The 21,206-nt window shown below is 45.9% G+C and overlaps 1 protein-coding gene across 1 annotated transcript in view; it reads left to right on the forward strand.

Moving 5' to 3' along the window:
- ATRN (attractin) overlaps positions 1-20,218 on the forward strand; it is a 151,017-nt gene extending 130,799 nt beyond the window's left edge. Inside the window, exons 27-29 of the mRNA XM_083834774.1 lie at positions 1,050-1,157; positions 13,615-13,729; positions 14,766-20,218. Of these exons, the coding sequence (XP_083690900.1) occupies positions 1,050-1,157; positions 13,615-13,729; positions 14,766-14,890 (348 nt within the window). The 3' untranslated portion in view covers positions 14,891-20,218. The remainder of the gene's footprint in view (positions 1-1,049; positions 1,158-13,614; positions 13,730-14,765) is intronic.
- The last annotated feature ends 988 nt before the right edge of the window (positions 20,219-21,206 follow it).

Below are 21,206 nucleotides of genomic sequence, written 5' to 3' on the forward strand. Positions count from 1 at the left end.
CTGAGGATGGTGGTAGTATACAAGGCATTTGGGAGAGCCTCAATCCACCTTACAAACAGAATATAACTAGCGCTGCTGCAGCTTTGCAGGAATGCTAATTGCATAATGCTGCAAACAACAGGTGGGGTTAGGCACTTTGCTGTGCTTAAGGGTGAGACTGCTGGTTTTTACAAGCTGTACAAGGTATACGTCTCTCCCCTTATTAAAAAGGGGCACTGAGACACATCATACCCATTGCTTCTGGGAATTAAGGTCGTGGCTTCTGCATCCCGTTACTGGTGGTGTAGCTCGCTGCTGGTGTAGGGGATTAGCAGCCGAAACCAAGCAGGAGTGTGTGCCCGCAGCTCGGCTCCAACTGAAATGCTGTTTCCAGCCCTATAGGAAACATTATTTTTCCTTAAAAAAGGGAGCTGCATCATAATGCTTAAAACTGCTTAAGAGCACAATAAAAGATGTCTTGTGTCGTGAAGGCTTGCAGGGATTTGCTCAGGAAAATGTTTACTATTGGAATAAAACATACTGCAGCAAGGACGTATTTGTCATTTGATACATTTGCTATGTTTAGGAAGGAAACAAACAGAAATAATTATTCAATAGCCACCTGACAACATTTTGCTAGAGCTGTTCGAAGAAACGTCAGATTCTTTCTTACAGTTGTTATGGACTGCTGCTAGTTTAATTTTAAAATGGATCCCACAAATCTTACGGAGTCCTCCTATGCCCCAGACAGGTGATGACAAACAGCTAGAGGATCACAGCTTGAAAAGGAATTAGCTGCTTTACGGTAGCTTAAGTTCATGGGTTTTCCTTCGCAAGCAAGTCAGGCTAAGACGGTGCTGTACAGCTTTACTTGCAATGACTTGTTAAACTGTAGTAACGTGAATATTTACAATTATCTGTACCCTTAATCCTGTTAAAACACCAGGAGGTTATTTTTCCTTATTCATTGATATCCCTTTGCATTGGGCAGAACCTCTCAGATGCGTGGTTTTTCATCTTTGTGTTGGAACAATAAAATAATAATAATATTTTTCTGTTTATTGAATTAGCAACTACTCCGTGAGATGCAACAGATGGCAAGTCGCCCCTTCGCCTCCATCAACGTTGCCTTAGAAACAGATGAAGAACCGCCAGATCTCATTGGGGGAAGCATAAAGGTGAGAGCTGGTGCTTTAGGGTGGTCCTCACCGTACTTAATCGTGGATACTTGTTTTAAACTGTGGTTAATGCAATAATCCAAAAATCTCCATTTGTTAGATATCTATAAGAAACTGTAAGTGTCTGAGGGCCAAAAGATCTCGTTTTCGTTTGATTTTATACCTTCAGGTCTATGTTTACAACTTTTGGGCTGGTTTAGCTAAGAGCTATGCTGTTTGTAGGGTATGAGATTTTGTGTTTGCCTTGTTAGTTTTTATGCCTCGTAATAGAGAAGAATGCGGTTTTACACGGCAGAACATTTGGCTAGAAATAGCTATAGGTACTGCAAATAGAAAGCATTTTTCTGCGATCTCTCAAATCAAACAGGAATATAATCATGTCTGTGTACTGTAATAGTATCAACATATTTCTAGCTATAAATACATTTTCAAATACATCTTGTGGTACATAAATAGGAGTGTGGAGAAATCATTGTCTAAAACCTGCCTGGCATGTTCTTAGTCACAGCACATTGTATTTTTAGGAAACGCAGGTTTAAAAGGAGACTAATAAATTAAAAGATCTTTTTTAATGTTATGCTTTCACTAGCAGACTTGTACTCAAAAAGGAAAAGTTAAGAACTTGAGAACATTGATATTTTTTTCCTCTGTCTAAAGTAGCTGTTTCATTTTATTCAGACTTCAGTTCTTTGAAGTTTTCATCATTAGTTCAGGCACAAAGTTTCTCGCTTTCTGCTACTGTGGCAAGAAAGCAAGTAATCCTTTTCTATCAAAAATGTGTGCAATTCAAATATTATAAAGCACAGAAAAACAGTCTGACCCCAGAACCTCTGTTTGGTGGATATTCATATTTAAATCTTGGCCTTAGCATCAGGAAATGTCACATTTAAGGTCACCTCTATAGCCTTAGCTCTTCTTTGCATACATGTGAACATAGTCTTTCATGGCAAGCTGCAGTACTTTTTCCACCTGGTTTTTGTCATGCAGCATGTTCTGAATGGAAGAGTAGAAGAGAAAGAATCTCAGTATATTGTTGTAGTTTCATTATTTGTCCTGGTTATTTACTGTATTTCACCCAAACCTTCTGTCCCAAGCTTTGAATGATTCCTGTGACTGCTCCATATTTGAGTACTTCATGAATTAATCATCGCCACCTCTCTAAAGCTAGGGGTTTAGTGTCCCTGCTTTGCAGGTAGGAACTTTCACAGGTAGTGAAAACAAAATTTGCAAAGGCACTCAGTAATTTGGGGGAGCGGACTGACTGGGCACCTAAGCTGACCTGTGCCTGGGACTTCTCCTTGGAGGTCCGGGGTGACCGTACTCCCTGTTGACATTCGTTTGACTCCTGATCATTCAGTTTTAATTTGTTTGTATAACTTCTGTAGTTTTGTCCTGAGGATGATAGAGATTGGAAACCATTGGCCTCTGACAGCTCACCAAGACTTTGAAATACATGCTTGTAAAATTGGGCTGTCACCCAACATGTTAGAGCCTTCTATTCACTGCTTCATTGAAGAAGCTGTAGGATGCGTGTGGATGTTTCCATTGCGATGGAGGCATATTTGTGTGCTTGTTCGTGGTGCTGATGGTTTTGGGCTGCAGTCTGTCTGGGCATTTCCCTTCCCCTCTTTCCGTTATTCACACTAATTTTGTAGAAATAAGCAAACTAAAAACACCACCCCTATAGGATCAGCCCAGAACAAAGCTGTCCTAAACTTTTTGATCTCTGACAAGTTTGTCTACGCTCAAAAAACTGCAGAGAAGATGCTAAACTTTGGATCTCTGCTGTTCTGATGTGTGCTATTTTTCTTCTTGTTCAGCTGGCAGTGCTCGTTTCTTTTTCATATGAGCTTTTTGTTCCCTTGCTCCTCGGTACCTCTCTGCTTTTTATTTTCTTCTCAGTTTCTTCTTTGATTAGAGGAATGCAAAAACCTCCTTTGAAGTGCGTCCGCAGACAGGATTTCGTTTTTCTGGCACTAGCAGCTATATTTCCTTGCATTCCCATGTCTGCCGTCATCGTCCATATCTCACTTGTCTGACCTCCTTGGGTTACTCAAGAAGGGATGGAGAAGCCAATTTTAAGCATAATAAGTAAGACTGTGGACAGATGGACATATGTCCCTTTTCAGACCCAGAAATTGTTACCAACTGCTAATTACCCTCTGTGCTGATAATTCAGCAAGGCGTGCAAATGCTTCTTAATCCATTGCAGACAAAAATGAAGCAGTCTAATTCAGGCAAATGGCACAAAGTGTGTGCGGCAACCAGAAGCCAAAGAGAGGACATGGGCTACTGTGCCAGCAGGTAACTCCATCTGCTGGAAGACCTACGTGCAGAATGAGGACGCTTTTCCATGACAAGGAGAGAAGCTAATTTTATTTATTTATTTATTTATTTGATTAATTTATTTTGCCGATAGCTTGCAGAATTTATTTAGGGGATGAAAGCATGTGTAAAAGTCTGGAGTGTTTCAGCAAAGTTGAAACTGAGAGGAAAGGAGAGGAGGTGCAGGAGACCTGTAGGCTGTGAGCAGCATAGGGAACAGCCCCTCTGAGACTGCCTAACCTGCTGGATGCTGCATATAAGTGAATTTTATCAGAAGTGGAAAAGCAGTCTCAATATCTCTGAGGTCAGCTTCAGTGTTTTTCTCTCATCCCTTTTCCTCCTGCATGTGAGAAAAACTTTTAGCAGGAGGGAGCCGCAGGAAGATGAGCTGGGTTGTTACAGAAATGTGGAAATGCATTTTTCTTTTCATTTTATCTGTTCTTTAATTATTAGCCAATGAAGGAGTGAGAAGAAATGCTGTTAGGTTGTTGGACCATAAGCCGTTCTCCGGTTGCTCTGCCACTCGCTGTGTCAAACTTGGAGAGCTTTCGTTTTATACAAGAAATCCAGGCTTGCGTTATCAGGCACGCGTTGATGTTTTCCTTTCCCCATGTGAATCAAAGCCTTTGGTTAATAATGAGTTTATTTGAGGGTTACAAAGTAGAATTGGAAAATGGGATGTCTTGTCTGCAAGAGATTAATTTCCTTTTCCATTGTACGTAGCCAATTGGCAGCCAGTGTCAAGCTAGTTCCATCCTAAGCTAATGTTTTCCAGCTGGACAGTATTAGAACTGTGTTTTCAATTAGTATTTTTCCTGGGGTACTTAGAAGTAATAGAAAATGATTTACCTACAGGGAAACTATTCATAATATAGTCTGCAGCTAGGCAACACGTAACTAGCTGCTTTGGTTTATTTCCCGCTCAACAAATACCCAGTGGATCACAAATCTACCACTAAATTTGCTTAGTTATTACAAAATCCATTGGCTTTTCTCTGCAGCTTTTCGTGCATTCTGAGGTGCTGCCTATCGTAATTTCTTCGATGAGTATTTAACATCCCTGGGTGCCTAGGGCCAAATCTTGTAGCTCTCTGCAGTGATTTTTAGAAGACTGTTTCCTGTAAGACTTCGGAAAGTTTATAATCTTTACAGTGATTCCCAGGTATTTTTGCGTTGGTAACAGAATGAAGCTAACACTTGTAGATTCCCAAGAGAAGCACATAGCAGCGTAGCAAGCAAATGCTTAGCTTGAGCAAAACACCTGCAAGATCAACAAGAAAATTGTTTCATTAGGGAAGTTTATCCTTAAGTCAGACAGAATTGTCTTGGAAGCTTTCAGAGGCTTTGAAAAACACTCTCATAAAACAAAGCATTCGCCTGGTGTCGGAGCTGAGCCGTGGAGCAGCCTTGCTGTGCTGTGTTTAGGGATGCGACGTGCAAAGCCAGTGCTTAGAGATGATTATCTTTGCATCCGCGATCGACAGGCTGTCCGCATTTGTAGGTACCTAAATGGAGAGAAGTGTCGGTGAGCAAAATCCTGCTGCAGTTCATTTGGCATGTTCCGTATCTTCGTGCGGGTGTGCATTTAATTCTGCTGTGTTGGGCTTCTGAAGGCAAAATAGCTTCACTGCAAGTCCTTAATCAGACATCAGCTCTGGCTGACTCCGTAAAAATAGCAGAAATTTGATGGAAAATAGCATCTTTCTCTAGTAATTAGTTTGTTTTGTTACAGAAGAGTGTTGTTAAGTGGTTTAAAGACTGCCAGAAGGTCCCATCTGTTCAAGAAGTACAGAGATGTAGTGGTGGGCTGATTTAGGAGCAGGCAGGGGATACCACAGATTTATATCCTCAGCCTACTTGTATTTCACATCCGAGCGGTGCCCTTGTTAAATTCGTTTCACACTGCAGTGGGGTTGTAACCACCGGTAAGGAGGAGCGGTGAGGAGTCCTGTGGCGAGCACGATAGCTCTGGTACCGTCGCGGTGAGGAGTGGTAAAAATAAAATAATAAAATAATGGATGTGGATAAGCATCATCCAGCTCCATCACTGCTACACGGCACCTTCGTTTTTACTTGTAGCTCAGTTTCCTGCAATGAGAGAAGCCTGGTGAAGAACAGCAAAAGACCCAGCAGTTGGTGGGTTTTAGGGCTGTTATCCTCTTCTGGTTGTTGCTCGTGGTGGCTCCTTTCCACCTCTCTTTCCATGTTACTGACCCATTATTTGTTCATCAAATTTGCTGACGGACCAGCCTCCCACCCCATTTCACTTAAAATGAGCTGGGTTAACACGAGCGTGGTAAGCACGGAGCCTCCTGCTTTGCCAGGTCACCCAGATGAGCTGGGGAGTCCTTGGGCAAGCAGGCAGGTGTGGAAGGGTGGCAGGCTTGGCAAGTGCACGTGGGCTGGGAGGTAGGAGCAGTCCTAAGCAAAAACGACCATGCTATCGAGACGTGTCGGGGTGGGGACAGAGCAAGTTCACATTTTCCAAAGCTGAAAGAGAGAGGTGTTCTTTGAAGAGTCTCGAAAGGATAATGGTTGGAGAGAGGGGATGAAATCGAGGGCTGAAAATTAAACTGGGTAATCCTAATCTGATGTGGCGTGTGCTGGAGGTGGTCGGCACACAGCCTTGGTGGCTGGTGGTGTTCCACCTGACCTGGCTAACACGGGCTGTTCGGGCTTGTGAGCTTTGCCTTTGGAAATGCAATTTAACTTCTTATGTATTATTTCCGGGGTTTCTCACATTTGCTGGCTCTGGGAGCTTTTCCCTGCATTAACGCTAAGCCGTTCAGAGCGTGTTGGCGTGTAGCTGTCTCCTTGTCTTTACGAAAGGACAAAAAGGACAAAAAAAAGCACAAAAATCACTTCCACTTGTTACACACAGTCCATATGCGGATCGTGGGATCCCTCCTGTTGCATCAGGGTGATGAGGGACACAAAACAAGAAGTGACATCCCAGCTCATGCTTTATATTTGGTGTTAATCCTGGCTGTGCTGGCTCACCTACTAATTCATAGCAAAGTGTAGGATCGCCTTGGAACAAGAAGCTTGGAGTCGCCAGTGGTGGGCAGGGAGGCGTCATCCAGGCATCGGAGATGGGCGAGACCTGCACTGCCATCGGGTAGAGCCTTCCTGGGGTCTGTCCCGAGGAAGTAACAACAAAAACACCTGATAAAACCTTCGCCTAATGAATTATTTCCAGTTAACTAGGGCTGGGAACCTCGCTTTGGTTTCTGTTACAAAATCAGGTACTTGGGGAAAACTTTCGCCGTTTCCTTGCGCGCGGTAAATATTTGGAAGGGGCCTATCAGGAGATCAGCACAAACAGCTGCTAAGCCCGCCTCGTATTTAGGGAATATTCGGCTGATAATTGAGCTGAGATTTTACTGGATTTAGATTTGAAGGCTGCAAAGTTTTCGGCAGAACAGACCCCGATTTAGCTGATACGGAGGAGTTTGCTGGAGGGAGAGGAAGCAGTGCAAAGCTCCCTACAGAAGGTTTTTAAATCTCTTTTTTTCCCTCTAGTGCCAGCAACTGTCTCTTCTGATAATATCAGCAGCTTCCCAAAAAGCGTTATAGGGGACCTGTTTGCATTCCTTTATGCCAAGTAGTGGTTTTGTGTGTCTTGTGTTTGCAGCCTCCATCCGACTGTCCTCCTTCCTTCTGTTGTTGCACTTTTTCACGTGCAAAAACCAGCCTGGTGGTTGAAAAGAACAAGCAAAAGAATCCTGCCTGTCCACCCGTACAAAACCAAAATAAATACCCACTATTTGCCGTGTGTGTTTTTGCCCAGATTTGATTCCCGTGGCCTCGTCCATCCCATCCCCTCCCTGGGGCATCAACAGGGAGCTGAAAAAGAACGGCGAGCGGTCACAAACGTGCATGGAAACGCTCACAGCTCTGACATGAGGGTTTTGTCATTTCAGGGTGACTGCTTTTGAAATATAAACTTGCCTATCGAAATCCTTTCCCTCACTCGGAGCTTGCCTTTGCCGGTTTGACAACGTGCGCTTGAAAATAGAAAACAGTTGTTCAAGGCAATGGGGGCGACCTCCGGGCCCCATTACGCTGGGCTGCTGCGTGTATGCTCCCAGGTATTGGGAGCGCAGGCTGCTTGGGTGGGTGTTTTCAATTTCAGACTGTTAGCATTCATCTGAAAGGCGAGAATATGACTTTTATTTAGTTCTTCGCACACGGGAACCCAGTGTCGTGGCAGAGCGGTGAGCGATTCCATTCCCCAGCCCCTGTGTCACTTCCAAGGTAGATATCAGGGGCAAAGTAAACATAAATTTTTAATCTAGACTCGTTTGCTGCAAATTGTTGCTGGAAGTTCATTCGTCTCTATCTTGGAAGACATACATATTACCCTGAGAATATGATTTTTAAAACTTAATACTCTATTTTTTATCGAAAATTGCTTGTAACTTCTTTTACAAATGTTCAGTCGGCTTTTAATGGCACAATTTAAAAACTTGCAAATGGAATTTGACCCTTTTTCTACAGAGTGAAATCATCTGAAGAAGTGAAATCAAACAATAAAGTTAAACTGTTTCAATAATGGTCCTCTTCTCTTCCCCCACCGTAAGACTTTTGCTTTATTTTAATTTCCTCGCTGGAAATTGAAAACCATGTAAGAGTGATTCGATCAAACCGCAAAAATATGTTTTCTTGTTAAGGAAAAAAACGTCCCTGCAGTATTTTTATACATTTTGAGAAACAATACGCTGGCAGTGTATTACAGAACCTAAAGAAATTTGACGCTGTGTTTTTTAAACAGCCTATTTATTGTTCTAGCCGTTAGTTTTACGTGACGTATTATTAACCTTTAGAATTTGTCAAATATAAGCAGCATAAATAGAAATAATGACACGAAATAATAATAATAAAAAAAGAGTTTTTTAGGTGGAACGTTGTACAATGGAACTTGATTGTGCAAAGCGTTTGGCTGTGAAATTGTCTCCCAAGGGAGCTGGCGGCGCACTTCACACCTGGGCCACTTAGAAACAGCCCCGACAAAAGGCCTGGTAGAAGCACCGTGTGTGCAGGACATACTGCTGGAGAAGGCAGCCTAATTAGGTGACCTAAGAGCTCTCTTACAGCTTTTAACTTCTGTAATTGTTTAAGCTCTGCGCATATTAAGTATATATCAAAACTCGTAAACAACCCAAATCGCTTGGCTTTTTGGTGGTGCTTTTGGCCAGTGAAGTCATCTGGGGAGAATTGCTGAGAATAAATTCTCACTGCCCCCAGAAACAGTGGGGTCGTGTCGCTACTTAGTAAAATATCGTTAACGTTGTATTTTGGCCCAAAATAGGGTAGTCCCTGTTTGTGTGCACTGCCCAGTGCAAAACTTGGCATAGAGCTTTCTGGTTAAGAAACGGCTGCTGCAGCACGCCTTGCTGCCTCTTACAGGGTGTTTAAATCTCTGCACCGGGCGGAGAGGTCTTTGCTGCTTTTTTGGTCTTTGCTTGACGCTTGCAGTCTCCCAATTTCTAGTTTTTTTCGCTGTTTCTATTTATTGTAGCTCTGCTGGCGTGGATGAGTAGTCCAAGTCCACTGCAGGAGGAGGGCTCAGGCCATCAGCTGCGCAAAGGGGTCGCACAATCACAGTACTGCTTTAGGGACAGGAGGTAGCTTTAGGGGAAGGTGCCTGGGAGATAAACCAGGAGGCTGCAGTCGTCTGCTCCTAGCACAGATCAGCACCAGGTCAGCACCCTTCACCGACCTCCGTCGCAACCAGAAGCCGCCTGGCTGCACGTTTCTTGGTGCTGCCGAGCCCGGGAGCTGTGAGCAAGCTTGTTCTGCTCGAGCTGAGGGCACGGCTGCTTTCTGCCGGGCTGTCAGATGGCAATTTGGCTGTCCAAATCGACCCGGCCCAGCCAAGGTGAGATCTTTTTACCCCGGTAGCTGCCTCTCCGGCCACGCGCTCCAGCAGCTGGGCTCGCCTCTCCCCTCTGTGCCCCCTCCCGGGCAGGACGCTGCTGTTCAGGCGCTGCACGAAGCACTCATCGTGTGCCAAGTGTCTGAGGGATGCACCTTATTTGCATAGATTTGAATAATGTGTGCTTTATTGTGCCATTAAGCCTTCAATAAAAAAGGAATTGCTTTATATAATTCAACAATGGGTTTATCAAAACACTCTAGATGAAAGTCTCTGGCAGAGGCTGGCTTTAACCATCTGATGAAAGGTGTTACAAACTTTGGAGATCTGCTTTTTTTTTTTTTTAAAGTGGGCCATTAAAAGCCGCCTGTCAGACTGAAGCACGAGCATTTATAATGACCTGATCTCTGGTTCCCAAACCCGCTCCAAACCTCCTTGTGGAAAAGCAGCTTCGGTCTTCAACGAGAGCACTCGGCAGCCAGGCAGGAGGGAGACAGGCTGCAGAAGAGAAGGAGAGGAGATGCGAGCTCTTGGGTCTCCCCACAAAAATACAGCTTGAGAAAGGCAGCCAGCCCTTCCCTAGCTGCTCTGTGCCATGGTGACACCTGCACAGGCCATGTCAAAACACGAGCAGGCTCGTGGCAAGGCCAGCTGTGGGTTACGTCTTCGAGCAAGATACCCACGAAGTTGCTGGTTGAATTATCCGCGTGTTCTCCTCCGTGTCTGCAGAATACAGTCCCCGGGCTCCAGCGCTGGGCTGCCGTGCGTCTCGCAGAGGGCACGGGATGCCCTTCACTCCCGGCTGACATCGCACGGTGTTCGCCGTCCCCCTCGCTCGGCGCGTGAGTCATTTCATCAGGCTGCGCTTTGTCTTTCGGCCTGGCGAGCGCGCACGCGGGGATGAGATGCGCCGTGAGTCACAGTTCAAAAAGCAGGTGCCCCAACTGGTGCTGTCAAAAATAAATTGGCGGGGCTTCATTCCTCATGCTGCTTTTGCAGTTCCTAACTGCAGCTCGTCTCGGGGAAATGGTTGGGTTTTGATGGACACGAGACTGTTTTTTCCGTGTAGATTTAAGACCGGGATTAGCTGCAACAAGATAATCTTGTTCTTAGTGTGTTCCTTTCAAATTAGCTTGCGACTGCCTGACAGATTCTGGATGCATCATTCTATAAGGCATACGTCCTTGCTTTGCATGATAAACAGAAACAGGGTCCTGCAGGCGGTGAAATACTAACAATTCTTTTACCTCTGCCCCCAGCTATCCGTGGTACTGCAGATAGTTTAAAAACACGTTGCAGGATGAGGGTCGGAGGCAGCCCTGTGAAATAACAGAGTTTTATTTAGGTTTCTATGTGGCTGGGGTCTGCTGTCACTCGCCTGGGGACAGCACTGGACACCCGGGCCGGGCTTTTGCAGCACCAGTGACACGCGCGTGGGAGCTCTTCGTGGTTCAGGCTGGGATCGGGGGAACAGATAGGAGGGAGGCGTGTGACCTTGAGGAATGAAATAAAACTAAAAATCCCATGGAAAAAGAAAGATCATGCCCGTGGGGACTCGTAATGAAAGTTTCTGCTGCACGCTGCGGGTTCATTAGTTGGAAAGGGCAGAGGAGGAGAAAGGATCCTGCTTGGGGCTGAGACGAGCTAAATTACCCTCCAAGTCCCTTCAGCTCTGTGACTAAGAGCTGCATAATAAAGTTTATATTCTCTTTCTTACCTGTTTAGCATGTTCAGGAGGATCAGGATGCTTTGATGCCATTGCAGGGGCCCGAAAGGTCACCAGTGGTCCAAAGAGCAGAGGAGGAGCGGAGAGGGACTGTTGGGAGAGCTGGAGAAGGGAATATTTGTGTTCAGAGAAGAGATTCAGAGCATCGCTCATTCAGATGAGCCCAACGAGGGCTGAGATGTACAGCAGGGGAAGGCACAGGGAGCGTGTGGAGGCGCAGCAGGACGTGAGCTGGGAAGGAATTTAGGGTAGAGGAAAGTCTCCGGTGTCAGAGCAGCGGGGGCCGGGAGCAGCGAGTCTCTGGCAAGGTCTGGCAGAGGTGACGGCAGAGGCAGGAGCGGCTGCTTCTAAAGCAGAGCATTGCACTTTGGTAGTGAGGGGCTGCGTGCAGAGACCCCAGGAGGCACTCGAAGCCCCCGTTGCCTGCGTTGGCTGGAGGATGACGAGCGTGAGCGCTCGGCTGAGCACCGCCACGCCAGCCCCAGCGCGTTCGAAGCAGAGCCGCGCTCCGCAATTTGGGCGGGAGAAGCAGCAGAGCTGCAGGAGCGTTCCGATTAATCCAGCGGGACTTAAAAGCAAATACATTAAAAAGAGATTAGAGCGGATGATCTCTTCTTGGCCTCTTCAGTTCTTCCTTCGTACTTTTCCTCCCACCACCGCTTCTCTGCTGTCTTACTCCCTCGGTCTTTGCAGCTCACCCCTGCTCCCCGCTGGGGGTGAGCACGAGGACTTGCTGTATCGCCCCAGCCCTACAACCCCGCGTTGTCACAGTACAGAAAAGAAAGGTGCCCGGTGCCCTCCGGATGAAAATAAACTTTGTGCTCGGTGCCCGCTCCCGCGCCAGAAGCCTCTGTGCTGCATTTCTGCAGTTGCCTTCCCTGTGCTCTCTCCATTACCCCTGGTAATTGAGTCGCCCGTGGGATATAGCGCAAGGGTATGCTTGGATGCTTCGTGGGGAAGGCGTTTTGTCGAGCCGGATCCCTTCGCTGGGGGTGGGGAGGAGATGTAGAAATCTGCAGTCCTAAACAAGGCAGGCTGCAGCTTACCTTCTTGGTCTGTAGAACAGGTATTTATCTACATTGCACGGACCAACTAATCGTTGTTGCAATCATTACGGTAAATACGAGATATGGAAACAGTTGTAAGTTTCATTTTGCTTGCTGTCATCTTTTTTTCTTCCTTTTGTTTTATAGCACAGGAGTAATTTAATTGAATCGTTTGACTCTTGTTCCTTTTTTCAATGTCTCGGATCGTATCGAGTTTCTGTTGAGCATTTAAGTACAGTAGTACAATCTTATGCCTAATGACAAAAGCAATAATTATTTCATTAACACCAGGGTGGAGTTTAGCTTGTCCACGCTAAAAAAGAAATCAGATCTCACTGAGTGTATCAGGTAAAATAGTGGATCTCAGCTTTTTCGTTCCTGGGAAACAAAAGGAGGCAGTCCCTTGAACCTGCGCTTCCAGGCTCAAACTTGCACCCTCGGCTTGCTGCTGTGACATCCCGATCACACAGAATCGTGGGTGGGATCGGGGCCTGACTTGGGAAAAGCCATATTTTGGTTTCTGGGCTGTGCTGTTGCATTTTGTCTCTCTAATAACAGAGAGTAGAGCGTGTAATGGGAGTGTCCACGATGCTGCTCCTCTGGTGTGGGAGAGGGCTGCCTGCCCGTTGTGTCTTCATGCTTATCGATTCACGTTTTATCTGAAAATTATTTTGTGCTCGTGTTTGCGATGTTAGTGTGAAACCTTCATGTTCAGAAAGGGTCGTGTTCAAGCAGGGTTTAGTCACTCCTGGTGCAGCTGCTCGCTGAAACCAGATCCAGCGGCAGGAGCTTTGCAGTCCTCTGCTCGGCTGAATCCTCTGTAATTTCAAAAAGGACGGGATGATCCGGTGATCTAGCAGAGTTTGCAAAACATTTTCAGGTCCCTGAGCAACCAGGTGCCGGAGAACATTGTCCGGAGGAATCTAGGAGAGCACTGGGAAACGAACACAACCCCACGGGAAAGAAATGAAAGGCAAGACTATGAGGACAGCTTAAAGCAAACAGAAAGGAAGCAGTGTTTGGGAATTCGGTGGTGTTCTCCCTGTTAATGCAGGCAGGGCTGGGGCAGTGTCACATGGAGCTGAGCTCTGGAAATGGGTGCTGAACCCCCGAGTCCCGGCGTGCCGCTCTTTGCGATAGTGCTGCTGATGGGTTCGAGGAGAAGAAAGCTTAATCCCGTTGTTTGGCGTAAACTGCTCCTTCGTTATTGAATTTAGGGAGAAATACAAGCCTTGCGCAGCGCTTGACTTCTTAATAGCTGGATTTTATTAAGTAAATGTGTTTTTTATGATGACTAGGGTTTTGATTGTTAGCAACGTTGGGTTTAGCTTTGCTAGCTACGTGCTGGAAGCTGGCCAAGCGCAGAAATACGGTTCGTGCCCTGGAGCTTGTGCGATCTGAAAAAACGACGACGCTGGGGGAAGAGGGAGGGTGCAACACACCGTGTAACACTGGCTTCTCCTCTTCCTTCCCTCACTGCAGACTGTGCCAAAGCCGATAGCGCTGGAGCCCTGCTTTGGCAACAAAGCAGCCGTTCTCTCCGTGTTCGTCAGGTTGCCTCGAGGACTTGGGGGTATACCGCCACCAGGACAGTCAGGTGAGGAACATCCTTGGCTCAGCTGGCGTGGTGTTAACTTCTGTGCTCCTTCCCCAGCCTCAGCGATTCATTCACCTTAGGGTTTCAGACTTGATCCCGCAGTAATTGCTGTATCCGCACCGCAGCTGGTGCGGATGTGCTCAGGTGATTTGAAGCTGGCTGGCTTGGACCCTGCTAGCTTCCTACCTCAGGTTTGATTCAATTTCTCGGGTCAGTTGGTGGATGAACACTTGATATTTGGATTACACTTTAATTTACAGCTGGGAAAAAAAGCGCAAACTGTTACAGACAGGTTTGCAGGAGTTATTTATGAAAATAACTCATCTCCCAGCCTGTTGTCTCCGTTCCCTGCTCCATCCGTAGGGGGACATCAAGTCCTTGCCAAGCATCCTTGTCCTGCTTTTAGCAGCTCCAGACAATGAGGTTTTCTCCATCCAGCTTAAGGTTTCCTTGGTCCCAGCCCCTTCTCAGTTAAAACTCACTGCATAGTGCTGAGACTTAGTCTGCTGGGCAGTTTGTGATTTAACTGGGGTTTTTCCAGTGCCTGGAGAGCACGGTAATCTAAAATTTTTAAGCAGAGGATCTTAAAAAATTGCTCATTGGCTTTGGGATGGGATCGTTTGGCAGTGAGCTAGTGGTTTATCTGTGGATATGGTGGGAGGGGGTTGCAGAGATGAGGAATGTCTGGGAAGTGCAGTGAAACCTCCATGCACAGGTGCTTTGAGCATTTGTTCTAGCACACTTACTGGTGCGGAGAAAGACTCCTCCCTTTAATATCATGGGTGTCACATCCATTAATACCCACACATCTTATTTCCAGCTTTTTCTACTGCAGTTGCTTTCAATAAAACATGCAGTATTTAAAAGCTTACTTCAGAATAGCCTCTAGAGTTTAATCTCTCAGCCAGAATGCTTTTCTAGTTTGCTTTTTCTTAAGAACAATTCAAAAAATAATATTCATTTTGTGGCTCGGAGGGTTTTTCTCAGCTGCAGTGAAAGAATTTGTTTCTGTGACTGTTTTGTTCTGTTGCCTCAGGTCTTGCTGTGGCCAGCGCACTGGTGGACATTTCACAACAGATGCCAATTGCCTACAAAGAGAAATCGGGTGCAATACGAAATCGGAAACAGCAGCCCCCTGCACAGCCAGGAACCTGTATTTGATGCATGGACATCAGAAACTGTATGGGGTTTTACACAAAACGGAGAAGTAACACCTAGGAGGAGGAAGATTTTCAAGTTGTGTCACAAGAGACTAGAAGCACTCAGAAAAACACAGCTTCCTTGAACCCAGCCTTTTCTCTCATCTACGTGATAGTCGGCTTTCTTTGACAACTGCTCCACTTAAGTTTTTACTGACACGTGGCTTCAGATTGCGCCTTTGTTTTCTTCGAGTTTAAAGTAAAATAATTTTATTGCAGGTCGAGAAACATCCGTTCCCCACCGTTCATGGTCAGTGTAAATAGAACAGTAGTACAATGAATGACACTCAGGTTTATACATGGAAAGTGCTTTGTAGTTCATGTATTTATCAAACTGTACAAAAAAAAAAAAAGATGCGGTGTTTACAGGTGTCAGCTCAACACATAAACACTACAATTAGTCTTCAAGGCATCTTCATCCTTTTCATTTAATATATATATGTTTATTCCCACGTTATTTAAGTGGAACTCTCTTCCAGATACAATTTTTTGTAGTAATTATGGTCCACAACGTCAGGAAGGCAAGAGCTAGGGTGGTTTAAAGGGTGATGTCGTGTGTTGCTCAGACCAAGTGCAATACCTGGAGGAGCTGAGTGTTGCTGTTGAAGGACTCAGTGTTTACATAGTCTTAACCTACTTGGAGGACACCACACACAAGTGCCTAGACTTGAACAGATCTAGGGAGTGAGGAGACTACTACACGCATTTCTTTTTAACATAATTATATTCCTTTTAAATATATATATACGGAGAGAGAGAGAATGTCACTCAAGGCAATCTGTGCTCTTTATAATATGTCACGTGCAGTCAGGAGAAAATGGCATTTTCCTGACCCACAAACTATTCAGCCAGATGGAAATATCTGGAGGGAAAGTAGAGTTTCAGTATCTCAGAAGAAAACTCCTGGCTTCATCGGCGCATTTAATAGAAGCAGTTTGTGTTCTAGGTCAGATACGTTACATTTCTTCTGTGTTTCTCTGCCCATTTGGCCTCTCTCCCTCCCTTTTCCCTCAGGCCATTTTTCTGGACAAGAGCCGAGCTGCGCCAGTGCACGGAGGCGCTGCTCCTTGGCAGCAAGACTTGTCCCATCTCCTTACTGGGTGTAAAAAGCAACACTCCGGGTGCGAGGTCATTTGAGGATGAGGAAAAAAAATAGGCAGAGCAGCTTCACTTGGCCACAGGTTTGAATTTTGCGTGATTAAATGATGTTCCCCGTGTGGGTTGGGTGTTCGTATCAGGTCTTAGATGCTGAAGGCGGTGGCTTGGTGGTGTAAGGAAGGGATTTGGAAGGAGCAAAAAAAAAAAAGGCTTGGCTTTTGGAGGATGTGTCAAACCATCTGGCCCTTTTTAAAGTGAATTAGTTGGGATTGTGTTTTGAGGTTCAAGGTGGGGCTGCACCTGTCTGTGCGTGCTGCTGCATGATGTCTCCGCTGATGGCAGAGATCCAGCAGATCGCGCTGGGGGCGTGTGGTGCGGTGCCGGGACCACGCCAAGTGGTGGTGGTGGAGATATGATGCTGATGTGCCAAACGAGGCATGAGATTGTAACTTAATCACTGTACATGTGGTTCCGTTTGGATTGCTGGTTTCTGAGTAGGACATCTAGTATTTATGACAGGGAGAAGCAATGAACCAGGGGGACCGAAGGGAACTGCTGTCCAATCTTCTGGTCTGGTAGCACCCTTTCCCGAAACGCAACCCGAGTAACTGCATCTTTTTTTGTGCACGTTTTGGTAATCCATCCATCACGTATCAGCCACTTGTTCCTTTTTGTTAGTGCGTGTTTCGAAGAACCTTTTTGGAGCGCGGCATTGCAATAAAGATGTGAGCTGCTGTGTGTGTCCGGGCAGTGGTGACGGGGGACAGCCTGCTGATGGAGCAGTCTCGGTGGATTACGATGCTGAGCTGCTGTGTCATTTAACAAATCCAACAGAACTGCGGAAAAAATAGGGTGGAAAAATGCATATATACATATATACGTATATATATGTTTGTATGTATATTCCCCAATCTGTTTCTATACCAGAAGTGTAAACTCCCTCTGGGGAAAAGAAATTGAGGAGGGGGGAAAGGGATGAGCGATGTCTTTCAGAATGAAGGGTTTTAGGCAATTAAGTTGTAGCTGATGCACAGATTACCTCAGACAGATTCATCTCCTGAACATATTTTGTAACTTTCTATGTGTATAAGGCTAACCTGGAGTAGACTGTACCAGAGAAGTAATACTGGACTACAATTCCTCCCCTGCTCTAACTTGTCATGCTTTCAGTTGTGATGCGCATCCTCATGCTCAGAGACGTCTTCTCCCTCTTCTCCGGCCCTTTTGGGGTGGAGATCTGCCAACCCAAATTGAGAAAACTCTCGTGCTTAAGTCTCTGTATTCAGGACAGCACTTCAGCAGTGTTTAAAGCTGTTGCTTTCCTGGAAGGAAACGGCTTTCTGAACAACAGGCCTGGAAGGGTGATGTATTCGTACGTTACCAAAAGGACAGGGATGATTTTCCCCCAGAGAGAGCTGGGTGGTCTGGTCTCAAAAGGAGGAACGTGCCCAGAAACGAGGTGTCAGGTATTGAAAAAACGAGCAAAAATGATCAAACTTTGATGATTAGCAGAACCAACAAAAAAAAAATGTAAATAGAGGAACAAGACTTATTTATATAAATAAACAAAACGGCTCCTTTTGGATGTAGCTCTGCTCTGCATCTTATCTCCATACTGATGAGGGAAAAAGAGAACTCTCATACATATCTCTGCTGCAAACAGTTTCATCCCAGCTTAAAGGTAAAATAGAGACAAAGATGGGAACGGATGGGGGGGAAGAACTGCTGGTGGTTTATCACCGGGCCAATATCAGAAGTGAAGGATTTGTGGGGTTGTTTCTCTTGGAGGTGAGGTGGGAAAAGAGCAACCTTATTTCATGGGAGAATCTGTAAATAAATGAAAAATAACACACCAATTTTGCACTTGTACATAAACTATACAGTAGTGTGCCGAACGTTGAAAGATTTAAAGTGTATATAAACCAGAAAAATATTGAATGTATTTTTGATGCATTTTAAATGATGTATGAGTTTTGTCTTAATAACTTCTTCATATGATGAGCATTAGATAACTTTCCAGAGCTTTAAAGAAACATCAAATTATATTCCTGATATCTTGCGGTGTAAAGCAGGGAGGCATAACTTGACTTTATGTATTCAAAAGTGTTTCACTTAAATGTATAAGCAAAGTAAAACAAGGCTCTTCTATTTGAAAGGGAAAGAAACAACGCTTGAAGACAGGTAATAAATGTACCTGAAGTAGTCATTACTTGGAGGATTAAGTCAGCAGTTTAAGCCTCTACTATTAAGATTGTGCCAGTGATTTCCATTCAAAATCACTATTTTCAAGCATTTATAACTGGCTGAAATTCAGCATTCAAGGTCTCAGCCCTCAGAACGTTTTCATTTTTTGAGAGTAGCCTTTACAAAAATCAAGAAGAAATGTTGCGGCCCTCTTATTCTAGAAAGCAGCAGTGCCACTGGATCTCCAAAAAACCACATTTTTGCTTCGCCATTGGCCATTTTTTAGCCCCAGATTTTCTCTGGACTGTTGTAGGATGAGCAGTAGGAGACCCTGCCACGATATGGGTCGATGTGTTGGATACAAGAAGATTTATAGGACACAGCTTCTGAGTTGTTGCCACTCTCATGGGGCTTAAAATGTGCTGTATTGAAAATGCCAAAATAAACCTGTATGTGATGGGTTAATGCCTGTGATCAGCATAAAGTCTTAGCCTACAATGTCCCCAAATTTGATAGTATGGTACTGTAAGGGCATGACAGGCTCCACAAAGCCCTTGTTGGTAGATGCAGGTTTCCTTAGGGATGGTTTGTACACTAAAAATTGCTCCGAAACATCGTTTTCTCTGTGGTAAACCCTTACCCAACCACCTCATCACGGTTTGTGGTATGGTTTTAAAATGGCAGCTTGGCTCGTTGGCCCTCAGTTAGCCAAAACGAGCTTTTGATGAAGTAGACCCTCACCCGAGAGGCCGAAATAAAGCTTGAGGCCTGCCCGTAACCAGGCCGAGGCCCAGCGCTGCGGCGCTCGGCCCATCTCCGTCCGTGACCGCCGCCGTGCCAGCGGCTGCTTTTGCTTTTCCATCAGACCCTGAGCTGGGGACAGAGCCACCCCACGTGCCCTTGGCCGTGCCCTCGTAAAATCCCCCCCCTTTTCCCCCAAAATGCGGATTTGTCAGCACTGAGCTTGCGAGAAAGCAAAGGCCGGGCCCTGCGTGCTGGGAGCGACTTTCAAAGCAATCCATTCAATAATATAAGCTGTGGACTTGTTTTTCTGTTCCCTCGCCACCTCCTGGAGTGCCACAGGGGCAGGCGGGGAAGGGAAGGAGCCTTTGGGGGGTTCGGAGCCCCCCGAGCTTCGTGGTGAGGGCAGAGGCAGGGGGAGCAGGCGCGCTCCTGGGCGCTGGGGGAGCAAAGGGAAGGGACAGGTAGGCGTGCGCTCCTCGTTTTCAGACACACTATTGGCAATTTTGGTCAAATTCACGCTTTTTCCGTTGATAGCTGCTTGAACGAGATGAGTTGCCCTTGCTGGGAGTGCTGCGTGCTGGTTTTTTTCTGCTTGTGCACCGGGGCAGGTTTGGTTGCGTTCGTATTGCTCTAACACTACATGTGGACGGTGTTCGTGCGTCTTCCAGGGACCGCAGTTCTCCAGGCGTTTCCTCTACACCTCTCATCGGCTCCACAAACCTCACCAGAAGAAAGAAGGAAAGTAATTGTGGAGGAGTGTAACACAAGTCAGTCCATTTTTTTTTTCTAAAAAAAAAAAAAAAAAAAGGAAAGCAAAAAGAACATAAAAATAGGTTTTATATTACTCTGAAATTTGTGCACAGTAAATGTCCTTTACACTAGGATCCTTGAATTAATTGTATTCTGGATTATTTTTTTTGTTGTCGTTCTGTAATTATTTACAATTCTTATCTGTGTTCGGACTTGAGCTTAGTTTGTTAATATGTATAATTTAGCATTTATTGCATTCATATGTAAATATGAGCAAGTATTGTAAACTATTTCATTGCTGGGGACTGTGGGTGTTATACATACACACATTTAGGACTGCAGTTTTTGGTATAATTTTTTGTATTGTAAAATAACAGCTAATTTAAAGCAGGAACGAGAAAATTATCGGGAGGTCTGTGCATTTTAAATACAAATGTGAAGTACCTGTATATAAATAAAAGTAAATAATGCAAATCTTTCCTCTGAAATAAAAAGTAGACGATCTGGTTAAAAACTCCTTTTTGCTTTCTTTTTTAAGATGGGGCGGGGGGGCAATAACTCAAGGTTACTTGTCTGGGATAAGTTGCACGTGGTGGAGCTCAAGGTGTTCGTTTCTCCCAAGCAGGCTGTGTTGGCTGTGCCAGGTACAAGATTTGGGAGGAGGGAAGGGAGGACGTGTCCTCTGCTGAAGCTGTCGTGTCCCCACGGTGCCTTGTGATCCCAAACCATCCCACCTGCTTCTCCAGGTAAGGGGAGAGCCTGGTCCCTTGGGTCCTGGGCTGACTTCGGAGGGTGGTGGGCAGGAGGAGCATCCTTCAATGTGGAGGAAAACGGGCACGTCACCCGGGATGGTCTGGGAATTTATTTGCTGCAGCCTCCCCAGTGCTGGGGTCCTGGCTGCTGTGCCACAGCTGGTCCTTACCCTCCTGGGATCAGGGACTGCATCACATCCAGGGCTCAGGGCTTCTCATTTAGGATTTAAACAAACCCAATGGAAACATCTCGTCCCCTTCCCCTCCTTACCCTTACTTCTCCCAGGAAGCTGCCCCTTTGAATCGGAAGAGAAAAAATAAGGCATCCCCTGAGACTGGATCACCAGGGGAAACTGCTGCCGATTTGGCAACCTCGTTGAGTGCCAGATGCCCACAGAAGCGAGGCGACCTCTTGTCTCCTACCCCGCGCACATCGCGCCCCGGTGCGCAGACCGGGACCCTGCCGAGCCGCAATCCGTCCTCCTCCATTTCTTTTTATGTCGCTCTCCGGCTTCGAAATTAAGCACCGCTGAGATGAAGCGGAGTTGAACCTGGCATTTATGAGCCATGAAGGTTTCATTCGGCGCCGTCTCCTAAGACCGTTGTGCTCCTGCGTCCCGTGGCATTAAGCCTGGATGCTGCAGCCCAATTCCCCGAAACTGCCGCCGAGCTGAGCGCGCCGCTCCGAAAGCACAGCGTGCTGCGTCCAGACCTGAAATGAAGTGGGCAGGGGGTAGGGGTTTTAAAGGC

The sequence above is a fragment of the Anser anser genome, assembly GCF_964211835.1.
Source record: "Anser anser genome assembly, chromosome: 4".
NCBI classification, from domain to species: Eukaryota; Metazoa; Chordata; class Aves; order Anseriformes; family Anatidae; genus Anser; species Anser anser.